The sequence below is a fragment of the Polypterus senegalus genome, chromosome 2 (assembly GCF_016835505.1).
Source record: "Polypterus senegalus isolate Bchr_013 chromosome 2, ASM1683550v1, whole genome shotgun sequence".
Lineage (NCBI taxonomy): Eukaryota > Metazoa > Chordata > Cladistia > Polypteriformes > Polypteridae > Polypterus > Polypterus senegalus.
This window is the reverse complement of record NC_053155.1, coordinates 106,859,723-106,884,541: the sequence shown is the minus strand read 5'-3', so window position 1 is coordinate 106,884,541 and position 24,819 is coordinate 106,859,723. Positions and strand designations below refer to the sequence as shown.

The 24,819-nt window shown below is 37.0% G+C and overlaps 1 protein-coding gene across 1 annotated transcript in view; it reads right to left on the bottom strand.

Annotated features, from left to right (window-relative positions):
* The window catches only part of tmem123 (transmembrane protein 123), a 65,310-nt gene that overhangs the window by 5,702 nt on the left and 34,789 nt on the right, over window positions 1-24,819 (bottom strand). Inside the window, exons 2-5 of the mRNA XM_039744328.1 lie at window positions 7,175-7,255; window positions 6,392-6,484; window positions 5,561-5,656; window positions 4,191-4,332 (exon numbers count right to left, since the gene is read on the bottom strand). Coding sequence (XP_039600262.1) covers window positions 4,191-4,332; window positions 5,561-5,656; window positions 6,392-6,484; window positions 7,175-7,255 — 412 coding nt within the window. The remainder of the gene's footprint in view (window positions 1-4,190; window positions 4,333-5,560; window positions 5,657-6,391; window positions 6,485-7,174; window positions 7,256-24,819) is intronic.

Sequence of the window (24,819 nt, the reverse complement as noted above, 5' to 3'; positions counted from 1 at the left end):
AAAGCTCTCAATTTACCAGTCGATCTACGCTCCTACCCTCACCTATGGTCATGAGCTATGGGTAGTGACCGAAAGAGCGAGATCGCGAATACAAGCGGCTGAAATGAGTTTCCTCCGCAGGGTGTCTGGGCTTTCCCTTAAAGATAGGGTGAGAAGCTCAGTCATCCGGGAGGGGCTCAGAGTAGAGCCGCTGCTCCTCCGCATCGAGAGGAGTCAGATGAGGTGGCTCGGGCATCTGATCAGGATGCCTCCTGGACGCCTCCCTGGTGAGGTGTTCCGGGCACGTCCAACCGGGAGGAGGCCCCGGGGAAGACCCAGGACACGCTGGAGGGACTATGTCTCCCGGCTGGCCTGGGAAGCATGGGATTCTCTCGGAAGAGCTGGAAGAAGTGGCCGGGGAGAGGGAAGTCTGGGCCTCTCTGCTTAAGCTGCTGCCCCCGCGACCCGACCAAGGATAAGCGGAAGAGGATGGATTTTGAGACAGAGAGAGACATTGAAAAAAATGGGGGCAGATATTTTAAAACATAATTCTGCTACTGGATTATTTTCACAATATCAGGTATTTTGAGCTGTGAATATTAACTAAAAAAGATAAATGAATAAATATAGCATAAATACAAAAACACATTAGTATGTTTAGCTTTTCTTTACTTGGCAGACTCTCTTCGCCTACCAACCTGAGGTTCAGTAGAGACATTGCCAACTCAGGAATTTTACAAGGTTTGTATCGCTTCGTTGTTAAACAATGTTTTTAAAACAAAAGTGATTGTTCAGCAACAATATGCTGATCTTGTTTGATGACTTGATGTCAGTCTCTCGATCAGTGCAGTTTTATCTCCCCTAGACTTTCTTGTGTACTCAGATATGGGGATGGATATTTGAGGAGTAAACCACAAGACAATGATTATATTTTTAATTTTTTGAAGAAGAATCAACATCAAATCAAATTAATATTATATTGAACAATTATTATAAAAGTAAAGTAATAAATTGGACTCTGCAGCTGCATGAAAAAAAAAAAAGGAGTATATGTTCAGGTAAAGTACCACTTCCGATTGAAAGATTTGGCCCAAAAGTTAATACAGATTGACAATTTTGGTGTAACAACCACATGCCAAATTTCATCTATCTAGTTGCGTTTTTGAGTTACATTTATACATAACACATACTTAATTCCAAAAAACTGTATTTTCAGACTCTCGTGGTCTAAAACGTCAAGATTCATCAAAATCTCGAGGACAAATTTTTTTAATAATTACTATACTTTCTTTATACTTCATGTGCGAAGTGGCAGGTGAATTACTGTCAACAAAAAGCAGGAACCTGAGAAATAAACTGAAACATTACTCACTCGTGATTTTCCTGTCCATATGGTAAAGTTTTTGTTGACCAGCACATTCTAATTTCAGGCATTTGAATTACATCTTGATATACAAACAAGTGCAAAGAATGGTGGCACGTAAGTCACTTTCTATTTCACACGCTTTACGGGCATATTCAGCTTGTTCTGTCACCGCAAATGCTATGTGAACAGCCGCCCTCCATCAGCCAATGTTCACTGGATGAATATGTGCGGGCGGCTCATGGTGGATGACTTTCAGTTTTAAAGTTAAAAATTATGTGTTATAAACGATCAAGAATATTTATTCAAAAATGAAAACAAAATTTTTTTTTAGTAAATTATTATTTAATTTCAGTTAGCCTTTCCAGCTACTTTAATTGTTTCATTTAGTTTTAGCTTTTCATTTCAGTTTTATTATTTTATTTCAGTTTATAAAAATGTTTTTCTAATAATAGATTCTGTTTTGATTTTAGTTTTCGTTAAATATAATAACCTTGCTGAACTTGACTGTTTTTGGTTTAATTTGAAAATGTCATACACAGATACTTAGAAAACAAAGTCTAAATACAAATGTAATGAAATATTTACAAAATAATAATGGTTGCATGATTTGCTCTCAAGGCAAAGTATTAAAACAGAAAGTATGCTCAGAGAAGTAAACCATACATGATTAAAATAAAGTGCCCATCCTACTCTGAGGTATCCCCTATCCTTGTGCTAACATGTTTAATATTTTCCAGGGGATGTTTAATTTTTTATCCCTTGTGTTGTTTTAAAGTTCTTGTTTTAACATTTAAGCAAAAACAAAAGCAGTGTAGATTTTAGGTTATGAGCATAAGAAGTTTAATTTTTGAGCAAAGATTTAGGTTAATTCAGAAAAGCTTGATAATTCATTCAAAGCAAAGAGCCCTGTATAACTGACCCTGTGGCCTACTAACATGTGCAAAACTCAAATCTGTGTAACTAACTGAGTATGAATATTTTGCTTATTTAAAAATAAAAAAAACACAAAAAAAAGTGTCAGAAACATTATATACTACATACAGTACATAATTGCATTAAGAACCTAAACTCCAGGGATTTTGCATTAACTTGACAAAACACTCAGCAGAAGTTTAAAAGTATGAAAAGTTCTTACAGCACAAGCTGACAAATTTGTTTGCAATGTTTGATTTTTTTCAGTCAAATTATCATACTCTGTCTCAGACAGCTAAAACTGAGGTTACATTTGAGCTGACAGTCCCACGGTAAGCACATAAGTAAGAGTTATTGAGATGAAACTCCATAAAAATCAGTCATTAATTGATGAAGGTGTAGAAAATGGAAGAGATTTCTAGGGCAAATGCTATGGAGGACACTGAAGACCTGTGGAATTAGAGGGCAGTGGTGCAAGATAATGTGTAGCATAGTGGGCCAAGAAATGGAGTAAGCATCCATTGGTTGTAGTCTAAAAGAAGGGAACAGTGGATTAGCTCAGGGTGGGTCTTGCCAGTCTGTGCTTAAACTTCTAATGAAGAAGGAAGTGAGGATGAACCAACAGCTATATACAGGTACTATAGCTGTATTTAAGTAATATGAATATTTTTGTTTGAAAAAAATATATACAGTTTTGCCCCCATTCCAAGTCACATACAGCCTCAGTGATGGTTAAGGAAGTGTAGGATGGATTTTGAGGAAATATAGCAGTGAGCAGTACACATAATCAAATAAATCAGTACATAATAATGATGTTTTTCCAAAGGATCTACTTATTTAAACACACATTTAGCCTATGTTTACATATTAATACAAGTAAGTGTTTTAGCTTGTAGAGTATTAAGTGGTATACATAACACATTTAAAACTGTAAGACAAGTTTCAAAATGTTAACATTCACATGAAAACTACAGAAGCAGACAGAGATAAAGGTAAAGCCTAAGACCTGCTATACAGTATATTCTAGAACTTGCCTCAATTTCCTAGTTATTGTAGAAAGGGAAAGATGCAGTGATTAGATGAACTGCGTTATTTATTGTACTAATCTTATGAACAATATTTTAGTAAGATGATAAAATGAGCAGCTAATACACCCCACTGCTGCCAAGAATCTGTCTATTATAATAGTTTAACATCTGAATGCTGTCTTGACAAAGTAATAGACAAACTTGCCCATGATCCTATTGTCTGGTTTAGAGCACTAACTCTGACTGAGGATGCTGATGCGCTGCTTGGCCTGTGCATTAACAACTATTTCTTTCCAAATGGGTAAATAGCAATAAATCAAGGAAATTATTATTTTTGAAGAAGTGCTCCTTGGCTTTCCATTTTAAATGCACATCTCTTAATTTCCATCAGTGTCCTTGAGTATGTAGTTAACTCTTTAACTGAATGAATTTTGCACCTCTGGAAAAGAAAGACTATGTAGGAATGTGAAGAACTTTAATTATCTTAATCTGTCAGAGCAGGACATGTCCTTTACCCCAGTGATACACAGGGATACAAAATGGCATATAAAGATGTTTACAGGGTTCCATACCACACTTCCTGTTTTCCCACATCCCTGTTGCTTTTCTCTGTACAACTTTATAGAGGGCCTTGAATGACATACTCTGCAGCACAGTACCAGACATATGTTGAGTTCAGGTGGAATCAACAGGAATTAGTGTGCACTGCACAAAAAAGGAATCAAAAATAATTAGGGTATTTTATAAGAGTAAGATGCTTTCACGACATTTTGCTATATTGCCATATTCAAAATATTTTGAAAAACATAAACCTGACAAGTGGCAGTTCTCCCTAATTAAGCTCTTCTACTTTTTGGCACTACTCAAAAATGTCATGAAAGCTGCACCCAAGCAGAGATACTTACAGTGTTCGGTACTGCACTTCACGTCTTGCATAGGAGAACTTGTAGGCCAAAAACAGAAGAGTAGTCATTCCCAGGGTCAGTAAAATACCACCAATGAAACTACCACCATCAAATCTTGAACCAATGTGTGACGAAGCTGTACCTGAAAATAAAACAAAATGCTTAAAACAATATATTTTATTACTTTTTTATATTTTACAACTGAACCCAGCCCACATATTAAGTGCATAGGTTTTACAAGTTATCAGAGACATACTTTACAATGAGCTTAATAAATGATAGCATACATTTAACTTGTGACGCGCAAGTCACTGTCTTGGACCCCAAAATATGAGGCAGAGTCTCAGTACTTTAGCAAAACCAGCTTTATTCCCCTTGAAACAGGAACATCATGGTTATTTATTGCAGTGGGATCTACCACTCTCCTATACACAGTGTGACAGATAGGGGGCACTGTCGTCCACTTGAACCCTCAGACCAGACGCCAGACACCAGATAAAAAATCCAAATTTTGAATTTATTTGTACAATACAGTGTACAAAGCACTCTCCACTCCACTCTACTCATAAACAATACACTTGTCCAAAATAACAATAATCAAATCCTCCACTCCCAGACGCATTGTCACCCTTCCTCCCAACTCAGCTCACACACTGGGCTTTCCCACAGTCTTTTATAGTCCAGTGCTTCTGATCCCCCAGTTCATAAGATTCCCCAGCACTTCCGGGTCAGGTGAAAACTCCTCTTTTTATTCAGCCCGGAAGTACTTTATTTCTTCCGTCCTCGTGACTGTGAAGTACTTCCAGGCTATACTGAACATACGAGTCCTTGAGCCTCCCTGCAGAGTCCTCAGGTGGCCCCCATGGTATCCAGCAGGGCTGTGAATGGGAAACTCCAAGGTCCATGATGCCCTGCTGTAATTTGGGGCATCTCCACATTGCAGGATGGGCTCCACCTGGCGGCTTGGGGGTATTGGCTGGGATAAGCTGCCGGCCATAGTCCACAACAGACACACCAGTCAGGCAGAGTCATGGTCAGGTTAGTGGCCAATTTATACTGTTCCCTGCATTTATAATTTTCCTTGCTTCACCCATTGACAACAGGCAATTATAGCGAGACTGTGATCTTTTCAGAGATGCTTCGGTGAAGAGCGTGCTTTGCGGCACTCTTTGGCATGTCGTCCCATAAGGTTTTAGAAACCTCACAAACTATATAGTTTTATTTGCAGAATATGCCTAAACTGGAAGTGAAATCCCTCCTTTCAAATTTACACAACACAAAAACATAGATAAATGATTTTGGATTAAAATATTAGAAATTTAAACTATTTCCCTGATCATACACAAAGACTTTCCAAACACAAGACTTACCAGCAGATGATGTATTTGTAGTGGTGCTTCTGGTGTTAGCAGAAGTTGAAACAGATGTTACATTCTTTATTGCTGTTGTTTGCAAACTGGTTTTGCCTGTTAAAATGAGAGAAACAGATTGACTTGGTGTTAATTGTTCCATTAATCCATCAAATGCCTTTATGCACTGCATGGCTTCAGGCAACCAGACCAGGAGCAATGAAGGCAAGACAGGAGGTTGCCCAGGATGGCACACTCTCACAAGCACACATGGTCATTAATATTGGCCGTTATTCAGCTAGCTTAAATCTTATTTCCTGTAGCAGCTGGCTAGGAAGACAACACCAATCAAAATATGGTAATAATGTCAAGTTTTATACTATCTTTATTAAGAAATGTTAAGAATACATTCCCCACTAAGATTTAATTGGATTTTGTGTTCAGTTCATTTTGAAGGGTCTGGAAACAAATGAGATATTCTGCAATTTTCAAAAACATACACTGAACAAATAAAAACAGCATGGAATTGTGTACCCAACAGTACACAAATGGGGACCTATCCATCCATCTATAAGTAGTCATGGGAGCCAGGGCCTGTCCTGGCAGCATCAGGTAGGAACCATTCCTAGACAGGATGCAGAAGCCCTCGTGCACATGACAGCACTCTCTCAAATCAGGCCAATCTAGGCTGGCCAATTAACCAAACACACATTTTTTAATGTGACAGGAAAACAGAGCAACCTGACAATAAACCTGAAATCATGCAACTCAGATAGCTATCATAATACAATAATTAGAAATTCAATTTAAAAAATACAATAGAATAAAGCTATACCTAATTGTATATCTTACCAGTGGAAGCTGTAGATGTAATATTTTTCACAGTGCTTGAAGAAGTAGTCGGTGATGTAATGTTTGCTTTTGATGTTTGCAAAGTTGTTGTGGCTAACCAGAAAAAATGGTATTAAAAGATTTTAATATCCATACTGCCAAGGTTGACTATAAACAAGCATATTATTTGGAAATAACAGAACAATTAATGCTTAGGAGATTTAATTTTCTGCATAATTTACATAATGCAAACTTGCAAACAAGTTGTGTGCATTCTATCTTTTTTGAGAGGATATATTCCATTGGATTATCATCTAACTATTTGTTCAAAAGGATGCAAGGGAAAACAATTTTATATCCAAAGTAAAGTAAAATTTGTAACGTTTATTATTATCAAACAATAGATTAAGAAATTGAAGGAAGAGCAGGAAAGAACATAACAGAATAATCAATTAGGTTTAATGGAGTTACATTCATATTATAGCTCAACAAAAAGGCAGTACTAGAAATACAACAGAAAGTAACAATAATAAACCATCAAGGTGTGTTTGTTGTGGCATCACTATTACTAGATTTGTACTCATAATACGCACATAAAAACAATTATGATAATCTTTCTCTACAGGAAGAGGGTATATTCACCTTCAGATTACAGTGTTAGCACTCAGTCAACCTATTCAACCCTTATTAGTCAAAATTGAATTAGGCAAACTCAAGCTGCACATTTTAGTTGTGAAGCCCAAGTTACCTTGTTCATCAAGCATGAACTAATGCAATGAAAACAATTATAGCTTGATTTCTTACCAGAAACTGTACTGTTACCAGACTTGGCGGTTGGTGCTAGGGTCGCATTGTTTGTTGTAATGGTCTGGTTATTGTCTTGGTCTACTTGGGAGAAAGAAAGGAAAAGAAAACTGAAATTGCATTGATGGTAGATTTCCAATTCTGATCATAAACATCCATATTCGTTAGAGAATAATGTTGTTTTTAAATATAGTACATAGTGCTGGGAGGTATACCAGTTTATACCAAAAACCGTTTATTTTTGTTATGATATGGATTTTTCTTATACCACTACACCGGTTTAAATAGCCTAAACAACATTCAGAATGTGGCGCAGCGGGAAACTGTTTAAGGTGGGGACCTTTTTCACTGCTGCACCGCTAAACATGCATGCAAGTACATGCGTTAGTGAAGGTATTGAGCGGAGAAAATAGAGAACATTCCGAAACTGAAGCTGTAGCAGATGATAAAGTTGAATATGATCATACAGAAAAACTTTTGCTGAGAAAAGGAGCCGTGTCTGTTGTCTGGAGATACTTTGGTTTTAAAAGGTCGTATGTGGACCATTATGTTCAAATGTCTGAATACTGTTTCTATACTACTAGATAATACTACAAGACAAGTTGTACTTGTTTTATTTTTTTCCAATACTGTGTAATGTACTTGGGTATTGTGTAATAGTGTGACAACATGTTGACTTTATTCTAGTAATTTGTTATTAACGTAGAACACTGTAAACTAAACTTCATCTTAAAATTAATATTCAATTTACTAGATTTTCTCAAACCCCGTCATAAGTTAATGTAGCACGTTAAATGCTGTGTGTTAAGTGTTCTCCAACCCAGTTGTTAATCACTATGTGCTTCTTAAACTGACTTCCTCTGCACTAAGAGGAGGCACAAGCAGCAATCATCACACAGAATACATTAATTTGATGATATTCCTGCTCCCTGAACATTTAGAATGCTAAGATAAGTACTTGGTATCATTTTCATGATGAAATACATTACAGCATGTATTAATCACGTGGGGGCACAGTGGCGTGGAGGTTGCACTGCTGCCTCGCAGCAAGGGGGACCGAGTGTTCCCTGCCTTGAATTTGCATGTTTTTCTGGTGGGTTTACTCAGTGTGCTTCAGTTTCCTTTCAAAGCCATGTAGGATGTGGGGTTTTGTTATGCTATATTGACCCTGCTAGTGTATGTATTGCTCATATTCAACCTGCGATGTGCTGGCGCCTCGCTCAGGATTTGGTCCTGCCTTGCACACAATGCTTGCTGGAATGGGTGCAACCCTGAATGGATGGCATAATTAAAAATGTATAACAAAGAGTTTTTTATAGTTATGAACACTCTGTGGTCTAAGTTTATAACTAGTTTTAATTTCACAAAGACGTTTATCATGTGATGGTTGTTTATGTGGAGAAAGAAAAAGGAAGGATAGGAACTGAGGGTTTGGTGCGTCAGACAGAGACAGCACGCATGCAGTACCCACTCAGAACATCATCCATTGAATTTTGTGTTTGTGTCTCTGACCACCAGATCACACACCCAACATTTACACAATATTTAAGTTAAACCTGTGCGATACCCATTCATACATCCAGTTTTTTGGAGTCTCGTCACACCTCCCATAAAGGTCTCTACACTGAACGTACACCTGAGGACCCCTTACTGCGAGGGAGCAGCACTACCGCCACACTATCATGCATGTTTAAAACCTGCTTTAATGCATTTCATTGTGAAAATGATATCAATTATTTATCTTAACATTCTAAAATGTTCAGAGAGCAGGAATATCATGAAGTGAATGTATTCTGTGTGGCGATTGCTGCCTGCGCCTTCTCTTAGTGTAGAGGAAGTCAGTTTAAGAAGCACATAGCGATTAACAACTGGGTTGGAAAACACTTAACACAAAGCATTTAATGTGCTACATTAACTTATGATGGGGTTTGAGAAAACCTAGTAAATTAAACATTGATTTTAGGATGAAGTTTAGTTTACGACACTCTACTTTAATGACAAAATAAACTATGAGAAAAAAGTGGAAATGTCGACTTTATTCTAAACATTTTTTTCTCTTCAGTGTCAGGATTTTTTTTCTTCCCTGTGGCCCTAACAAGTCTCCGTAGGGCTATACCACAAATAGCATTATAAATGCAAGTTGCAGTTTTATTATTTATGTATATAGTTTAGCTTGAAGCAAGGTCCATATTAATGCAGTTTGCCTTAATGATGGTTCAGTTGGTAAAGATGGCATCACCAAGTTGCACTTGTTTTCATTTTATTTTTATTTGGTGAATACTGTACCTGGGCTTTAAGTCTTGAAGTAATAGTATTATTACTGGAAGTTGCACTATTATTTATTTTATTGTTATTATTTATTAGTTTAAATATTATGCAGTTTAATGATGGTAAAGTTGTTCACTTTAACGTGTCAGTGGATAGAGATTGTTAACATTAACAAAAAGTGTAGTTGGTTTACAAAAAATATTTACTATTTATTCCTTTTCTAAGACATGTTCAGTGCAATACAAATTTTGACAAGCACCTCTGGATATTTTACTAAGTCTAAATGCCTCTTTGGATGGCTGAAAATATGTTGTCAACATTTTAGTTTAAGTTGTTTGCAAATTTTGTTCAATAAAAAGGTTCTATATTTTGACTGCATCTGTCATGCAATGTGATTCCTTCGCTTCATCAGTGCCACCCCCTTGAAAACTATCACTTTATGGGGCCATGCAAGCCTGTATTAATACTTGTGTGCACATTAAAATGTTTTTTTTGTACAATGTACAATTTTAATGACAGTGGAATAGGTTATTCTTAGCCAGTCTACTGCAGTAATTGCAGTGGAAAATGTGGTTAACATCCACTCATTCATGGGAACAAAATACTGTTGAATACCGTGAAGCTGGTATAATTTTGAAAAATATTGTGATATAGAATTTTGGTCATACCGCCTATGTCTATACTATAGCAAGCTATCAAAAACTGATGGTACACTACAGAACATGTGATGTTTTATTTTTCTGAAACTTACATTTACTATTCCTGTGTTTACTTATTCTTAACTGACTTTTGTATGACCCAAAACAATACAGATTTTGTTGTGCTTATCAATCATGTTTTCAATAACTTGGCACTTTCAACTTTTTAAACTTTCATTTCATAGCAGAACAGACTGACTTTGGGACTAAGGCCTGAGTAGATTTAGAACTTAAAGGAATACTCCACCGAAAAAACAATTTTTTAATATGTAACTTACATCATGTATTTTATAGTGACAGCCGAAAAAAATGTAATCTCATGTTTTCATTCATAAACAAGAGAAAGAATTGTCTGCTATAACAGAACTAAGTGGTGGCCAGTGCTAAACAACTGCAAAGGATGTGAAAAACATCCATGAAAATAAGATCCTTATATTACTTGTGTTGCATAATCCATATCTCTGTTATACAGTCGCTTGCTCAAAACATGCAAAATGAATCAAATGCTGTTTTTGCTAAAACAGCATTAGTTACTTTGGCATATCGGTGACATTCATTGGTCAAGAGTGCCACTTTCAAATCATAGACTCCCATGAGGCTTTGGGTTTCCTATTTATGGATGTGCTAATAACATTGCATATAACTATGTTTTGCATGTTTTGAGCAAGTGACTGGATAAAAGATAACATTTTTCCATTAACGTTTTTCACATTGTTTGTCATTGTACAGCACTGGCCACCATGGAGTTCTGTTACAGAATAAACTGACAAAAAAATGACGAACAAAGGATAGTTGCAAAATAAATTCAGGACTTGTTCTCAGATTCTGTTGCACAAGCAGAAGTAGTAAATGTAGGAGAAAAAGTAGCATCACAAAACTCTGGAGCTTATACACTGAGCTACATGTATTCTGCACTGAATGGGCAAGCATTCATTAGATGGATCAGGAACTGCAAATATTTCATATGAATTAGGATTTTCCCGTCGATTCAGTTAATTTCTGAAGCCCAAGAATGCTGTATACATTGAGATGGAATTTTTTTGCTGCACCAGTCGATCTTGCTCCCTCCACTCCTCACCAGATCCAACACTGTTTTGGTGGGCCACCACTTTATTGCTCTCTACTCAGTAGGAAAGAAAAAAATAAGAACTGAGTGTTGCAGAATCCTTTAAGACAAACCACAGTTAGGAAGTGCTTTAGGGGAAGACAGAATGAAAACAGCCAACCTGTCCTTATAATAAAGAATGCATATTGCAAGTCCAGGCAACAGGCCACAACAGGAAAACAACAACAGAATTTCCCAGGCACATTTTTACATACAAGCACATATACAAGTACAGCTTCAAAAACAATATTCAACATCTTATCGCCTCAGTGATATTTTGGCTTTACTGGCATCTGAAGGCAAAAAATAAATAAATGTCTTTTGTAAAAAGAAAACATACTAGTGAAGCTCAATACATAGACTAATATTGTCATTGCCTTTATTTAACCATTACACAACACAATGTGTGCTGCTACTTTGGTGACCTGTAAATTTCCAATTACTTGATTTATTTATTAATCACTTTTCCTTTTACAGTTTATTCAGATTTACAATTAAAAGGCAGACAGTGTAAAAATATTTATAAGTAATATATAATGCAGATATCGTAGAATGAAAATGTACTAGTATGAGTTCCCAAAAAGCCTGAAATTCACAAGTTTATCTTCTTGGATTGAACAACTTGTATTATAATGCAATTCACAATTCACAAATAAAAAGAAAGAATCTTCCTGGTGTACTGCAATTGATAAAAACTACACCAAATATTTCATATGAATTAGGATTTTCATAATCTGGGATAGACTATTTTCATAGTCTGGGATAGACTATGGCCTTCCACAACTCCATACTGGAGTTAACAGGTCTAGAAAATAAACTAATACAAAATTGCAAAGGCACAAAGAATACAGTAGCAGATCAGAGCAACGCCAACATCTGAACTCCTCTTTTTTGTTTCCATGGCTCCTTCCATCATGTGACTATTAAGTCTTTAGTGTTTTCATGGAAAAAGGTGTAGATAGAGGGGGCCTTTGGCCAACAGCAGTCTAAAGAAAGTGCTAGGAGCAACGCCACAGCCAAAACTTAACTACAGCAGTAGTTGACCACAAAGCTGAATAAGTTTTAATTATGTAAGAGAGAAACTAATGTGCGTCTTCCATTCTTGTTCTGCTCCAGAAATTCTAAAAAGTTAACTTGCTGCATAAAGCTCACTGCCAAACAGGGTTTTGTACATGAACCTACATACCCAATAGAACAAAAATTGGAGCTTAAAGTCTAAAACTATCCTATTTCCAAAAAGCTTCACACAATGAACAGGTAATTGGAATAACATTTCCTCAAGTTTCATAGATGCTCAAATCAGCTGACTTATTCAGTACTGTACAGTATTCTCTACTCAAGCATAACTTAACACTACCTAAATAAAAATAAAAAGGATGTTTTCTTTTTTGTTAAGCTACATGTTTATACAATGGCATAACTACTGTTTCATTAATAGTAGATTCATTATGCAGTGTATTTTTAACCATTCAAGACTAATCAATTCAGCTGATTTTCCTTGCAAACGTGGGAAATAAATCTTGACCAAAGTCAACCACTGTATAAAACTGCCTGAGGCAACGCGGCTGAGTCACACCTCAGTGCAACAAGAAAATCAAGGAAATGGTTTCAAATAGATTACACAATGCATATCTGACGGCACAAACAATGACTAAGTCTAATTATGCAACTAAAGGCTTTTGTTTGTTTACAATGGCAGAAAATATACCCATCTGGAATTTATAGGCTTGTTCAAGGTTTTACTATGTAAATACACTTATAAACACTCCCTAGATTGTGAATTGTTTATGCAGTGAATAGTAAATAAGCTCATACAAAAATAGGAACACATTAAATGCATCGGTTTGTGATAAATTGACTTTTACAAATATGCAGCTCTAAGAAAGGTATACAAATTTAAAGCACAATGAAGCAATTTGTGACTTCCAGATTAAACTTCCCACGTCTTACCACAGAAATGATATTATTAAATTATGACATGCTAGATGTTTACAAGGCCAACTTCTTACAACAGTCCATAAAGATAGTGCCTTGAGTTTGACAGTTGAGGTTTGGACAGAAGAATAAGTAGAAACACGTATCCAAGTTTAACCAAAGCCACGAAGGTTTAACGCTATAAATGTAATATGTAAAAATGACTATAGATGAAACCAAAGAATATTTAGATAGTAACAGAATTTATATATCTACAGTGTACAAGAAAAAACATACACATATATATTATATATATATATATATATATATATATATATATATATACACACACACACATATATACATACATATATTATATATATATATATTAATAATAATAATAATAATTATAACGTAACATGATTGTCAATGTAATTGTTTTGTCACTGTTGTGAATGATGAGTGTTGCTGTCATATATATATATATACATATCTACATACACACACACACACATTATATATATATATATATATATATATATATAACATATACATACATACATATCTACATATACACACACACATATATAAAGTCTTTGAGGTGCAAGCAACTGTTGCTGGGGGTGACAGAATCCATGAAAGAAGAAAAATGAAAAACATTATTTGTACAAAATCTTAATTTATTTATCCATTCCTAAATAATTAAATGGGCAGGCTATTTCGTATCAGTGCAATATGCTGCTTGTTAAAACGGATGACTCCCGCTCTCATGTGCAAGTCTGCGTGGATATTATGAACTATCGTATCTGTTCAAGTTCTATTTAAATTTTAAATAGAAGGAATTTTTATTTAGTCGACAGAATATTATTCCAGAATAAATCAACTCAAACCTTAAATAACTTATAATAATAGCTCTCCATAAAAATATATCCTGTCTAAATTATACAAGTTAGAAATAAAGTAAACGTTAAAAGAACAAACATTCAAATTTCTTTACTCTTATGTAATTTTATATAAAAAATAAACTTAAATTTTAAATATCCCAAAAGATTTTGCTCTTCATAAAAATATATCCTGTCAAAATTATACAAATTCAAATATGAACATGGTGCATAACAAAACCTGGAAATATAAATAAAATTTGTTCTTTTCAGCAATAACAAATCAAATCATTCAGTTGTCTTTGCTCTTATGTCATTTTATCAGATTTGGACGTGTGGCATCTTTTTTTGGCAACAAGTTAATTTATGTTTGGTGTGAGGTTCTGTGTTGTGGAGATTCTCAGGATGGACTGCAGGTGCTCATCAGTGAGGCGACTCCTGTGTGCTGTTTTGTTAGTCTTCATGACTGAGAAGAGCTTCTCACACAGATATGTGCTACCAAACATGCACAAGGTTCGAGCCGCATGTAAATGGAGCAGGAGCATTTCTGCGGGAATGGAGTGAATAAACTGTGCGGGCCGTGCAGTATCGTACTTAGCCTTCAGTGTGCCATTACACTGCAGCTCAATCACCTCCATCTGAATCTGCACAGGTGCAGTTTCCACATCGACGGCAAATGGGTTGCGAAACAACTCAAAATTCTTTTTTTGTTCTTCAAAGTCACCAAAGCGCCGTGTGAACTCAGTGCGCTCAGTTTATCAGCAAAGTGCGATTTGGGAACACCGCAGCCGATCTGGTTCAACATTACTTGGCAACAGGGAAAGTGGGGCAAGTTGCACTGGTGCATTTGTGTCTCCCATAAAAGTAGCTTCACTTGAAATCACTTTGTGATTTTGCACGGGTAAAAACGCCTGCTGAAGTGTCAGATTCTTCTTTAACTCTTCTGCTTTCTGTATCTTGTGCATTGCATTCAGGTCTTTCAGGTTATCTTGATGTTTTGTCTCATAGTGCCGTCTTAGATTAAATTCTGTAATTACAGCCACATTAGCTCCACAAATGAGACACACGGGTTTACTGGCAATGTCAGTAAACATATACTCAGCCTCCCATCGGTTTTTAAAGGCTCTATGTTCAGAATCACCTTTTCTCTTTGGCATCGTGTGGGCTAGCTTCGCAGTAACTCGCAGCATCATAAGCTAGACTTGATTAACGCGGTAAGTGTTCGGCAAGGCAGCTGAAGCGCTGCATTATGGGATCTGTAGTTTATTGTGTTACCAGCGCTTCATATCCCCGGGCCATTAATAACAATAATACAGTATATAAAATAATCTCGCGGGCTGGATATAATTACACACCGGGCCGGATGTGGCCCGTGGGCCTTGAGTTTGACACATATGGACTAAATAGAACTTGAAAAGAAATATTTTTCAATGTGATCGCAATTCAGATCGAGTTGATGCGCACTACAATACATCGAGCCCGCGTGCTATTGTGGTTTTGCCTGTGTGCCTCAATAAGTTACCCTCCCCTCGCTCTTACTTTTTACCGCTCATCTAATGAATACACTGAGTATGGCTTTACCAAAACAATCATTGATCGCGAAAAAAGTATCCATTATTCATAAAGCTTCAATTGGTGATCTGTCTTTCTGCTAACCGCATATTTTTTCATACGCCTCAAACCAAGGGGATGCGAGGCTAAAATGAATCGAGAAGCGCGTACATACTTAGTGCATCCCTCTCGAATCGAACCTCGAAGTCAGCGCTAGAGGCGAAGCTCTACTATTGCGCCACGGCGTGCGGTTTGTCTATTTGAGCGTAGCAGTGTAATTCGGTTTTTGTTCAGCACTCTTTGGAACTGTTGCTTTTGTCTGCACACTGCGCCAGTTCACGTGAGCCACTGAATATGGTTTTATATGTCACTCGCTCGCTTCTTATTGTTTCGCTGCCTTCTTAATAATATAATGCATGTTTTCTTAAGCGCTTTTTGTAGCTCTTTCTGGTTTTCTACGTAATGCGTGATTATGTGAGAGGCGTGATGATGTCACACGAAACTCCGCCCCCCACGGCTTTCGAGCTCAACTCCATTACAGTAAATGGAGAAAAATAGCTTCTAGTTATGACCATTATGCGTAGAATTTCGAAATGAAACCTGCCCAACTTTTGTAAGGAAGCTGTAAGGAATGAGCCTGCCAAATTTCAGCCTTCTACCTACACGGGAACTTGGAGAATTAGTGATGAGTCAGTCAGTCAGTGAGCTTTTGAGGTGCTTTTGGTCTACTTCTCTGTGTCAGGCAGCTCCTATTTAAGTGATTTCTTGATTGAAACAGGTGTGGCAGTAATCAGGCCTGGGGGTGGCTACGGAAATTGAACTCAGGTGTGATACACCACAGTTTTGTTATTTTTAACAAGGGGCAATTACTTTTCACACAGGGCCATGTAGATTTGGATTTTTTTTCTTCCTAAATAATAAAAACCATCATTTAAAAACTGCATTTTGTGTTTACTTGTGTTATATTTGACTAATGGTTAAATGTGTTTGATGATCAGAAACATTTTGTGTGACAAACATGCAAAAGAATAAGAAATCAGGAAGGGGGCAAATAGTTTTTCACACCACTGTATATACATATGTGTGTGTGTGTGTGTATTATATATAGTATACATATACATATATACAGTATACATATTTTATATATATATATATATATATATATATATACTGTATGTATATATACACACACACACACACATATACATACATATATATATATATATATACACACACACACACATACACATATATATATACACACACACATATATATATATATATATATATACACACACACACACACACACACACACATATATATATATATATATATATACACACACATATACACACACACATATATATACACACACATATATAAATACACACACACATATGTATGCATATATATGCGCATATATATATACACTTTGTATGTGGATGTATATGTATACAGTGATCCCTTGCTGTATCGCGCTTTGACTTTCGCGGTTTTGCTCTATCGCGGATTTTATATATAAGCATATGTAAATGTATATTGCAGATTTTTCGTTGATTCACGGATTTCTGCGGACAATGGGTCTTTTAATTTATGGTACATGCTTCCTCAGTTTGTTTGCCCAGTTGATTTCATACAAGGGACGCTATTGGCGGATGGCTTAGAAGCTACCCAATCAGAGCACGTATTACATATTAACTAAAACTCCTCAATGCTATAAGATATGCCTCTGCGCGGTGCTCGATTGTTTGCTTGTCTCTGCCTCTATCTCACCCTCTCTGACATTCTCTGCGCCTGACGGAGGGGGTGTGAGCAGAGGTGCTGTTTGCACAGAAGCTGTTTGCCTAGTGGATACGGACGCTCCTCTAAGAAATGCCGCTTTATCGAGGTGCGTCCAAAAGCACACTTATTGATTTTTTGATTGTTTGCTTTAATCTCGCGCTCTCTCTCTGACGTTCTCTGTGCTTGACGGAGGAGATGTGAGCAGAGGGGCTTTTTGCACAGAGGCTGTTTGCTTAGAAGATACGGACGCTCCTGTAAAAAATGCTGAAAGGCTACCTTTATCGCGGTGCTTGCATACTTAAAAGCGCAACAGCCCTATTGATTTTTCATTGTTTACTTTACTCTCTCTGTCTGTGTTTGCACAGAAGCTGTTTGCTTAGAAGATAGGGACGCTCCTGTAAAAAATGCTGAAAGGCTACCTTCGCATTGATCCCTTCATTACTGCTGCTTTATCGCGGTGCTTGCATACTTAAAAGCGCAACAGCCCTATTGATTTTTCATTGTTTACTCTCTCTCTGACATTCTCCGCTCCTTTCGCGCACTTTGAAGAGGAAGATATGTTTGCATTCTTTTAATTGTGAGAAAGAACTGTTATCTCTGTCTTGTCATGGAGCACAGTTTAAACTTTTGACTAAAGGGTGTTATTTCATGTCTAGAGGGCTCTAATAATGTTAAAAAACATATTTAGAAGGTCGTAAACAGATTTTCTATGCTCTAACTGCGAAAATATTAGATTTATAAATAAAGAATCCTACTTCGTGGAAATTCATTTATCTGTCTGGAGCGGATTAACCGCGATAAACAAGGGTTTACTGTATAACTGTGCAGACAATATTTATAAACAGTGTGGGAGAGTTTCTAAGGGCTTAAAATATATAAAAATAATCATACAAACATATGGTTTCTACTTCGCGGATTTTCACCTATCGCGGGGGGTTCTGGAACGCAACCCCCGCGATCGAGGAGGGATTACTGTATATACTGTATATATGTGTATATATATATATATATATATATATATATGACAGCAACACTCATCACAATGACAATGTTCCAGACCACCCCCGCGATAGATGAAAATATGAGAAGTAGAAACCATATGTTTGTATGGTTATTTTATATATTTAAGCCCTTATAAACTCTCCCACACTTAACATTATTAGAGCCCCCTAGACATGAAATAACACCCATTAGTCAAAAGTTTAAACTGTGCTCCATGACAAGACAGAGATGACATTTCTTTCTCACAATTAAAAGAATGCAAACATATCTTCCTCTTCAAAGAAGTAAACGTCAGTGGCAGAGAATGGCAGAGAGAGAGAGCGAGAGAGACAGCGCGAGAGTAAAGCAAACAATCAAAAAATCAATATGTGCTTTTGTGCTTTTAAGTATGCCGAAGCACCGCAATAAAGCGGCATTTTGTAGAGGAGCGTCCGTATCCTCTAGGCAAACAGCCTCTGTGCAAACAGCCCCTCTGCTCACACCCCCTCCATCGGGCAGAAAGAGTGAGAGAGACAGAAAAAAGCAAACAAGCAAGCACCGCGCGGGAAGCACATCGTATATCATTGAGGAGTTTTATTTAATATGTAATACATGCTCTGATTGGGTAGCTTCTAAGCCATCCGCCAATAGCATCCCTTGTATGAAATAAACTGGGCAAACAAACTGAGGAAGCATGTACCATAAATTAAAAGACACATTGTCCCAGAAATCCATGAACCAGCGAAAAATCCGTGATATATATTTAGATATGCTTACATTTAAAATCTCATGACGGAGTGAAGTCGAAAGTCAAGCGATATAGCGAGGGATCACTGTATATATCTGCATATATACATACACATATATATATATTTATATATATATATATATATATTTTATATATATATTTTATATATATATATATATATATATATTTTATATATTTATATATATATATTATATATATATATATATTATATATATATAATCTATATATCTATCGATATCTATATCTCTATCTATATATACACGTAGAATTTCGAAATGAAACCTGCCCAACTTTTGTAAGTAAGCTGTAAGGAATGAGCCTGCCAAATTTCAGCCTTCTACCTACACAGGAAGTTGGAAAATTAGTGATGAGTGAGTCAGTGAGGGCTTTACCTTTTATTAGTATAGATATACACATATATATACACATATATACATAGGGTACATATATATCTATATATAATGTTGAATTAGTGAACAATTAAATTTATTCAGGATATTGAAACAGACTCTTTGAATCTGCTATTGTAACAACATACTTTTAAAGTCTGTGAACCACTCTATTCGTTACATATGCTATCAGCTGGTTAAAAATATTATTGAAGTGTATTATTTAATGGATGAGTAAAACTGAATCAAATTTCAAATGTCAGAAACTCATGGTGTTTAAATTCTTTTTACATTTGTCCCAACATTAAAGCTTCCAGTGTGAAATCAGTTTTACATTAATCCTTTAATGCAGTTAAACTGTCTTTTTTATGTTTTCAAGGTTTCCTATATGAACAAACACATTTTGTTATTACTTATGCTGGTGTTTAAATTCCAGAGTTAAAAAAATTACTTGGGCAGTTTTTAACCTGTACTTAATACATTTAGAACTGTGAGACAGCATTACATTTTTCAACCCACCATTCGATTATGATGTGTGCTTCACTTATGGCTTATACTAATGAACAGTAGTTTGCCTTTAAAACCAAAACAAATAACACAAATACAGTTTTTACAGATTTGTATTCAACAATAAAGTATGCGGTTTTATTTGTACTACTAACCGCATTACACGTCTCAGTACATGTTGAATTAATAGAGAGATGTTTTCTTGACTAATGCCAATTGAATTTTATTTTGGTGGTAATAAATGGAGCAACATGTGCTATCACCAATATGGACAAGCCAAATAGTCAAGCTTTGTTTAATTTTTGGCTCAATGTTTATTGGAAACTGTTGTTTTCACTGGCAGTCAACCCACTTCCCATGGTTCTATATGCATAACTGTGGATGTATGTGAGGTCCCCATCTTTGACCTGTAGCAGTGAATTGCATGCTCTGACTCATGGGATTTTTTTTTTTAAGAAGTCCTCAGTACAATTGAGGCATGAAAGTAAAGCCTCTATTCATTTCTAGAAACTGTGTTAGACACTATTAAAAGCAATTAATCTTGTTATATTTTTATCTCCTCTTACACAAGTTAAACGGTTACACTTCATTTGATCGGTAACTTTTTTTGGTTTCAAAACATGCATAAATCCGTTTCTTAAGTAATATCACAATAAGGTAAAAGTGGCGATAATGCCAGTTCCCATGCATTTTGCCTTGTACGATTTGTGCAATCACTTGCTGAAATTGTCCTGTGTGAGCACAAAGTATTTCCAGGCATGACTTTGCTTGTTTTTCTTTTCAACATGTGCTAAACCATCACCATTGTGAGCCATTTTATAAGTAGTTTTTACTCACATTTTTCACGTGCATTATCGTGTCTTCCAAAGTAATTTGTCTACTTGCAGTTATGGACGAGTACAGTACAGACTTTCTCGGTACTACAGATACTGTAAAAAGGTGGGTATCATTACATTTTTGTGACATATCTACCTGCCACAGGTCATTTACTACTTTTTCCTGTTTTCATTGATGACCAGAGCATGACACAATTTTACAGGAAAGTGTATTCCTTTGAATTGTGACAGGAAGTCAGTTATGTTCCCTTCTGAACTGCTGCACAGCTGTCATTCCACCTTTAACCCCTTGGTAATGTATCCGCAGCTCCCAAAATTCCACTGGCGAATCCCCCACCCCCCAAGATGTCAGTTATGTGCTGGTGCTTTGCAACACTTTTTGTTCATGTAAGGCTACTTTGTGGCACCCAATACTTCATGCCAGGAGGCTGATGTAGCAGAACAGATAACCAAGATGAAAGCCGGTGCACATCAAAGAGTGCCACTAATCAAACCTTTTCTCTCCAGTTTAAAACAAGACCATGTCTCTTTCTTCTGTCCAGAACATGGCCCCATATCCAGTCATCAGCCCACCCTACTTGTTGGTGGTGCTATTTGCCAATCACTTCTGCGGCGTCCTTCATTTGCGGCGTACTTCATTTGCTTAAAGCACGCTCTCAACACAGTTCATAATAGCAAATTTTGACTTACTAAAAAAAGCAAGGGGCAACTAATTTTCTTTTCAAATTTGTCAAGGCATTTTTATAATTTTGGGTATTTGGTTTTTCTACTGGGGGGGGGGGTGTTATCCCTAAATATTGATATATCACAATGTTCTTTCATAGCAGATACCTAGTGCCCCAAATGTTGCACACTGCCAAATTTTAGCTTTTTAGCTAAACAAGCAATAGTGCTTTTGTTGATGAGTGAGTGACTGAGTGAATCAACATTTTATATACGCACTAGCAAAATATTTGCGCTTCACAAAGGAGAAGTAGTGTGGTAAAGAAGTTATGAAAGAAGTTTAAAAATAACATAACACGATTGTCAATGTAATTGTTTTGTGACTGTAATGAGTGTTGCTGTCATCAAGGATTTGATTATCATTATTTCTTTCAATCAGATTCGTATTTGGAGGATGTGCTGTGTTCAAGTTATATTCTGTGTTTGTCAACCGTTGTAAAGATAACAAGTTTCATTCATCGAAGTGTTCACTACCCAAATCGGTACTCGTGAATCTAAGATGTTTAACAGGCATTCCCGGTATTAAGTTGTGGATTTGCCTGCGAATATATAGCGGCAGCGTGTCTATGAACTTAATTTAAGCTTAAGCTTTACACTTTGCTTTCCTATTGATATGTCTACAAAGGCTTGTTCAGATTCAGAGGGTTGTTCCTTTCTTACTTCATCAATAAACAGCTCGTCTTCCTCTTTATCTGAGACATCACACACTGCATGCACGGGTTTACCTTTCCTAGTCCTGCAAACTTTAGCGAAGTGGTTCCATTTACCACATTTTTTTACACTGTCTTTAGCTGGACATTGACTTTCTCCACCGTGTGCTTTGTTTCTGCAGTACCTGCACTTATGATTATGCTTGTATGCGTCACACGCTTCATATTCTTTTGCTGCCTTCTCAATTGTGTAATGCGTTTTTTGTTCAGTGCTCTTTGGAGGTCTTGCTTTTTGTGTGCATACTGCGTTCACAGTCAGTTCACGTGAGCCACTCGGAGTACATGCATCCAAGGTTCTCAGCTGTGGTTGTGCTATCTCGTGCGATCTTGCAATGTCCATGGCTTTATTTAATGTTAGTTAAGACTCGCACTTAAAAGTTTCTCTCGCACTTTCGCGGAGTTCGTGCCAAACACTAGTCTATCCCTGACCATCTCATCTTCGTTTGCATAAGCGCAGTCCTTAACCCGCGAATATTTAGTGGCAGCGTGTCTATTTGATTGCTGCTGACGGACGGCCTTCTATTAATTACGTGGGAGGGGTGATGATGAGGGACGCAACTCCGCCTCACATGGCGACCGAGATGCAGGCTATGGCCGTATATATGTACGCAAGTAGGTTCCAGTTATGACCGTTATGCGTACAATTTCGAAATGAAACCTGTCTAACTTTTGTAAGTAAACTGTAAGAATGAGCTTGCCAAATTTCAGCCTTCTACCTACACGGGAAGTTGGAGAATTAGTGATGAGTCAGTGAGGGCTTTGCCTTTTATTAGTATAGAGTAGCAAAATACCCGCGCTTCACAGTGGCGAAGTACTGCATTAAAATTTTTATTAAGAAGAAAATTAAACCTTTTGAAACTTAGGGAAAATATGCCAATAATTATTTGTTAAGGATCTCTTTGTATACCACATTGTGATTTCGGCCCTCTAGTTGTAATATGAGCAAGCTGTGCGCTGAGCTTACTCTTAAGCATGCAACGTACAGTTGGCCATGCGAACAGTAATCTTGTTTCAAATCTCACAGCTTGGATTGCTTCTGTCATAATCGGTTTGAGTTTCATGGTTTGTTTCAATTACGACAGTATTTGCAGGACTTGAGTTGAAGTGACATTCGGCATCTGTCAAGCATTGTAAGCACACAACCGGTTTCATCAATAACTTCACATCCAGCTTTTGAGAGTTTAAACATTCATAAACATCAAAGTGTCCACTACTGAAATCGTAACCTGTGAATCTAAGATATTTAAGAGGCATTGGCGGTTGTCGAAAGGTGTAAAACATTTGGCCATTTCGGTACACTTGAAAGCGACAACCGAACAATTCAGCGGCAGCCATCAACTCACATGCAGAACCATAGGTGAAGGGCTTAAGCATTTCACTCTTATAGTGCTCCTGTACCGTCATCAGTCCACACCTTGAACCTGTTCCAGTCATTCAATACATAAGACACAATGTTCCTCCTGATATCAAGATTGAGCCTGATATGGCTGTGCAATATGTAACAAAGAGAATGGAAAAGGCAGGTGCAATCTCCAGGCATGGAAACCACTCGGTAAGTGACAGTTCTTTGATAAATGGTGATCACTTCGATAGACATGTTATGGGGGTACGGTTGGAACGACAAAGGAAATGGGTACCTGAACAATGTAAAGTAAGTCTAAAATACCTACACAATAACTATAATCGTAATAAATGAACAATAAAACATCGGAGAAGCCGTGGATTAAATAAGAAGGCTGTAGTTATCAGCAGGGAGACGTGAATTCCCGTGGCGAAGCAAGGAAGGGAATGTAGAGACTGGAGCAATTGATGGCCTTATATAGGCAGGCAGCCAACAACGTGGGAGGCGGTGGGATGGGGACCAACGCCTCACACGGTGACCGAGCTGCAGGCTATGGACATATATATGTACGTAAGTAGGATTCAGTTAGCGTTGGGAACCCACGTACCAAATTTCTTGAAGATGGGCCCATAAGTAACAAAGACCGTTGAAAAGTTCAATATGGCGGCTGACAGTGGCATCATACCACCGAAATAAGTATGTACAATGGTTTCGGTTAGCGCAGGGAAGCCACCAACAAAATTTTGTGAAGATGGGGCCATAAATAAGAAAGTTCAACATGGCGAACATTGTCAACCATTATGACCGTTACTCATAAAATTTCGAAATGAAACCTGCTTAACTTTTGTAAGTAAGCTGTAAGGAATAAGCCTGCCAAATTTCAGCCTTCTACCTACACGGGAAGTTGGAGAATTAGTGACATTGGAAAGTTCAATATGGCGGCCGACAGTGGCTTCATACCACCGAAATAAGTACGTACATCAGTTTTGGTTAGCGGAGGGAAGCCACCTACCAAATTTCGTGAAGATGGGGTTAGCCTTCTGCCTACACGGGAAGTTGGAAAATTAGTGACGTTGGAAAGTTCAATATGGCGGCCGACAGTGGTGTCATACCATCGAAATAAGTACGTACATCGGTTTTGGTTACCGCAGGGAAGCCGCCTACCAAGTTTCGTGAAGATGGGGCCAT